The 5,619-nt window shown below is 36.9% G+C and overlaps 1 protein-coding gene across 1 annotated transcript; it reads left to right on the top strand.

The window, feature by feature from the left end:
• Positions 1-713: 713 nt before the first annotated feature.
• LOC123205367 (endoglucanase 8-like) lies at positions 714-4,488 on the top strand. Its single transcript, XM_044622312.1, has 7 exons — positions 714-995; positions 1,081-1,488; positions 1,612-1,704; positions 1,818-1,979; positions 3,186-3,297; positions 3,606-3,769; positions 4,004-4,488. The coding sequence occupies exons 1-7, from the start codon at positions 756-758 to the stop codon at positions 4,325-4,327; spliced, it is 1,503 nt and encodes a 500-aa protein (XP_044478247.1). The 5' UTR covers positions 714-755; the 3' UTR covers positions 4,328-4,488.
• The last annotated feature ends 1,131 nt before the right edge of the window (positions 4,489-5,619 follow it).

Here is a 5,619-nt window from a genome sequence, read left to right as displayed (position 1 = left end):
TTTTTCTATATTTATTTTATTTTATTTTTTTATCTCAACATCAAATTTATAATACACTTACTAAAAATTTCATATATTTTTTTCTTTTAACATAAAGTAAACTCCAATTCACTTAAAAATTAAAAAAATTATTATATTAAAAATAAATTAAAAAATATAAATATTAAACATTTGGTTATAAATATTTATTCTATATTTAATGTTAAAATTCTTTAGATCTATAAAAAAAATATTTCTATAATTTAAAATAAATTTTTTTCTTTTATAAAATATTGATATAATTAAAAAATATTAAAAATTATAAAATAAATATATTAAAATAATAAAAATAAAATAAAAATATTATGAAAATAATATTAACAGATACTCCATAGGTTGACGATATCGGTAAGATTGGATATAGATTTTAAAAATTATTATCTACATAATTCTAGCCCTTTTAACCCACACTCTTATCAACCCCGCCCACACCCTCCTGACCCGGCCGTTTGCCACCTCTATTCCCCATAGAAGCCCATCATCAAGAACAAACTGGTTTTTAGATGACCGAACCAGTAACAAGTCAACACTCGAATGAACCCGGTCAAGTGTTTTCCGCTTTGGAAGCCAAGCCTACTCCAGTCGTGTCAGTCCACGTGGAAAAAGCCTATTAGATAATTCTCTGGAATCCGATGAGACTTTTTCGTCATATAAACAGTCAGTTTAGCTTTCTTCAAGTTTAGAGCCTCGCTCAGCTCAACTCTCCAGCAACTAAAATGGCGCGAAACATACATTCTTCACCGGGAAATGTTCCAGCGCTTCGCGTCCTTTTTGTAGCTTTTACACTCATTCCTCTCCGTTCAGTCACCGCCAGCGGCCAACAACAACACAATTACTTCGAAGCTCTTCAAAAGAGCATTCTCTTCTTCGAAGGCCAACGTTCCGGCCACCTCCCACCTGATCAACGAGTCCGATGGCGCCGTGACTCCGGATTGCACGACGGAGCCACTGCAGGCGTAAGCACAATTCCACTTTAAACTTAAACTTGCTTTAGTTTTTTTCTTATGATTTCGTTTTGAATTTGTTCTCTCGTCGTTTCAGGTGGATTTAATCGGCGGTTACTATGACGCTGGGGACAACGTAAAGTTCGGTTTCCCAATGGCGTTCACCACGACGATGTTATCATGGAGCATTATCGATTTCGGGAGAAACATGGGGCCGGAGTTGAGGAACGCCGTTAGAGCTGTTAAATGGGCGACGGATTATTTACTAAAAGTGACGGCGGTTCCTGGTGTTGTTTACGTTCAGGTAGGTGATCCTTACAGCGATCATAACTGTTGGGAGAGGCCGGAGGACATGGATACGCTGCGTACAGCGTTCAAGATCGACGCGCACCATCCAGGCTCTGACGTGGCAGGCGAAACGGCCGCTGCATTGGCCGCTGCGTCTATTGTTTTCAGATCACGTGACCCGGAGTACTCAAGGCTGCTGCTCAATCGCGCAGTTAAGGTACGTCACCGTTACAAACACCACTTTAACGGTTCCCTAGATGAAGAGAAATTAAAGGAAAAACTGAAAAAGCGTGAAAATATCGTGAGAAAATGACCGTTATGTGTGAACGGTTTGTTGTAGGTGTTCGAGTTCGCTGACAAGTATCGGGGAGCTTACAGTAATAGTCTGTACCATGCAGTGTGCCCTTTCTACTGCGCCGTGAACGGTTACCAGGTGAGAGATAGAGAGCGAAACTGAATTTTGACCGTTGGATTGTGTTGTAAACTTTGACTTTGATGATGTTGATGATGGGGATTTTGATAAATTTTTTATAAAAAAATATTCAGGACGAGTTGCTTTGGGGAGCAGCTTGGCTGCACAAGGCCTCACGAAGGCGCGAATACAGAGAGTATATATACAAAAACGAAGTCGTTTTACATGCCGGAGATAGCATCAACGAGTTCGGTTGGGATAACAAGCATGCCGGGATTAACGTCCTCATTTCCAAGGTAATTTAGTTTGTTAATATGCAAAAATGGATAAAATATAATCATTTGATATATGGATTTATAAATTATAAAACGACAGCGTTCTTCTCTCTGTCCGGCTGTTTTATTCTTCTTGTCTTGAGTTTTTGTAAATAACGGCGATATCAACAACTTTATTTAATATATTTTCTAACATAAGAGGTATCCGCCGGTCACGTGCATAGGTTTAGTAGGCACCTACTTCCTGGGTCCCTTCCATTAGCTGGACCCACTTCTCTCCTCACCTTTTAGAATAATTAGAGATCAACCGTAATACTTCCCTCACATGATAGTAAGTTTGGGTTGACTGCATTTAGGCAAACATCGAGTTTGAGTTCAAATGTGATGAGTTAAAGAGTTTTACACCCACGCTTCAAGCTGAGATAAAGTGATTTATTCTAAAATTTGTTTTAAAAAATTATCTTAAAACTTATGATTTATATTTTTATCAATTATTTTTAATTATATTCAAAATAAGAGAATAGGATTTAGGAGCGTAAGTTGTAGGAGTTTATTGATTATACTTAAACAAAATGCTAATGATCTTGTGTGCGGCTTACCTCCATTGCAACAACAGTCTAGTCATAACGTGAAGATTTCATTAGGTATATTGATAATTTTAGGGTTAATTACTATGGAAATAAAAGGTGGACCCTGATAGATCTTGAGATTAAAGAGGTTGATATGTTATTAACCCAATGATTGTACATGATTTTGAGCTTTGTTGTTGGCATAAATTTTCTGATGTTCTGAAAGTCAAAAAGGTTGTTGCATCAGAGAAATATTAGGGTTTCTTTACCCAAAAAAGATAAAGTAATCACATCATAATCCATGGATTACAATTGTCTTGTCTCTTCAATCGAAAAATAAGAGGATGAATTGTCCTATTGACCTTATCGTTCTATTTTAGATCTGTTTCATGTGGGGTCCTGATCGAATTCTGCATGCATGTGCTTAAAAGCTGCAGCAACAACGGCTCTCCACCATACTCACCACCCACTATTTTGCTCACAAAATAATAACTTCTCACGAAAGTGATTGTGACTTCTTTTTACATTTTTGTTCTAGATGATGATATCATCATCTTCTTGCTTTCAATATCTATCCCAACCCCATCAAAACATCTGTTACTACCATAATATGCATTGAAGCTTGGATTGAATATATATTTTTTATCAATAACCTCAGGAAGTGCTTATGGGAAAAGCTGGTTACTTTGAGTCTTTCAAGCAAAATGCCGATGGGTTTATTTGTTCTTTATTGCCTGGAGTTTCTCACCCACAAGTCCAATACTCTCCCGGTAATATTATTATTTTTTATCTTTTCTTGGTTTTGTTGATCGAGTTTATTCATAACCCTGTTTTTTTCACTCATTACTTCTAAATTTTATATCTAATGTTAGGTATGTCACTTAATTAAATATTATGTTTCTTGGAAACATAATAGTTAAGCTGGAAGAAGTTCATAAACAGTTTAACTCCTTTGTAACCCTGGCATTGATTGAACATCTCCGGTTTCATTTCATTTAATTTTTAATTATTTTCAATAATTAATTTCATTATTTATTTTTAATGTTTTTTATCAAATATTTCACCTTGGTACAAAAAGGTGGCTTGATCTTCAAGGCAGGCGGAAGTAACATGCAACATGTGACGTCACTGTCTTTCCTACTTTTGGTTTATTCCAATTATCTTAGTCATACCAATAAGATTGTGCCATGTGGTCAGTCCCCCGCCTCCCCGGCTCTCCTCAAACACTTGGCCAAACGTCAGGTGAACAACTAAATTCTTTCTTCATATGATAATTAAGATGGTTCCTTACTCTCCCATTCAATCATGGGGACCACCTCAATCAGACAAATTAACGGGTAGATTTTTGTACAATCTATCAAGTGGTCCTCGTATTTAATGGCAGGATCATCAAGGCACCATCTATCCATTTATCTCATCACGTGATTGATCGAAATAAAATTTACGAATAATTGTATTCTGTGGACTTTTTACCAGGTGGACTACATACTCGGAGACAATCCATTAAGGATGTCATACATGGTTGGTTATGGTGCACACTACCCACGGAGGATCCACCACCGGGCCAGCTCGTTACCCTCCATTCAGGCCCATCCAGCGCACATAGGTTGCAAGGCAGGGTCAAGATATTTCCTCAGTCCAAATCCGAACCCTAATCTGCTCGTCGGGGCTGTTGTTGGTGGGCCAAATGTAACTGATGCTTTTCCGGATTCCAGACCCTATTTTCAAGAGTCCGAACCCACGACATACATTAATGCGCCACTTGTGGGCCTATTGGCATTCTTTTCCGCCCATCCTTGATGTTAGTGACGTAAAATGAAAATGAAAAAGTGAATGTTATGATATAGTAGTAGTGGTGCGTAAAGTGGCCACCCTGCTGATGAAAGGATTCTAATTGTTCCCACTAGAAGAAAAATGGTTCGAATTATATTGCAATGCATTTTATTATTATTTTTTCCTTATCCCCTTTTCCACCCAAATCATGGTCCAGGTGAATTTCATTTGTAGCTCGATTCCAAATCATGTATCAGATTCTCAAAATTATCTATTAGATGTCAACTTTGATTCCCTCTACAACAAAATCCAATTTTTCGAAAAAAGAAAAATCACTTCTTGATCCAATTTCTAAGGATATTGAAATGCTTTTAGGCATGATTTTCATATCTACACCGAACAATGATTTGATGCAAGGGTTGTAGGGTTTTCAGGACGTCGACAACTGACTGTATAATAAAATTAAAAATTAAAAAAATCTGAAAACCCTAACTAGGATACTTGTTTTAGACATACAATCATGAACATACAAAATACACAGAGTGTTTTAAACTTTATACTTGCACTAGTGGCTCTTTTAAATCTTCATATGGTGTAAGACTAAACGCTATCCAACCCTTAAGAGGTAATGCCTTGGTATCCAGGTGAAACACAAACATGTAAGAGGCAATCCAAAAAGAAGGTTGCTAGAGCTTTTTTATTGGATTATTTCTATTCACAGGAAGAAGAAGAGAAAATTAGAATACTTATGGCTCGGGTTTCTGTTGTGTATGTATTCTCTTTTTTTCTTAAATTGTACTGCGATTTAAATATATATGTAGGTGTTCGAGTACACTAAGGATTTCATCTAGACATGATACCCTCAATACACATGCACAATTGGCATGTAAACATTCACAATCAACATGTTTCATAACATGCACGGGTGGCACACAAGTGCGTCGCCTGACATGCTCTTTGGCCTGGCATAGTTGGACAAAAATTTGTCCAACCATGCCATGCTTTTTATAAATTGCATGCTCCTAGCTAGCACCATGCACGCCAAGGGTTTCCTTGGTCAAAACACGGTCAATTGCATTCTCTCTTTCCCTAAACATTAGAATTATCATCAAATAATCTTCGTCTCTAGGTTCAAATCAACCTCTATATGTGTGTAACCCATAAATGCTCTATCGAACTGGTAATATCTAAATTCAGGCTGAATTCAAATATAGACCAAAATTAGCCTCTAACAAAGCATCATGGTCACTCGAATAACAGAGTATTAGCAGACATCTTTTAAGCTTTTACAACATCACAATTACGTGCAATTCAATCTT

Source organism: Mangifera indica, unplaced genomic scaffold (assembly GCF_011075055.1).
Source record: "Mangifera indica cultivar Alphonso unplaced genomic scaffold, CATAS_Mindica_2.1 Un_0004, whole genome shotgun sequence".
Lineage (NCBI taxonomy): Eukaryota > Viridiplantae > Streptophyta > Magnoliopsida > Sapindales > Anacardiaceae > Mangifera > Mangifera indica.
This window is presented reverse-complemented; position numbering and strand designations above follow the sequence as displayed.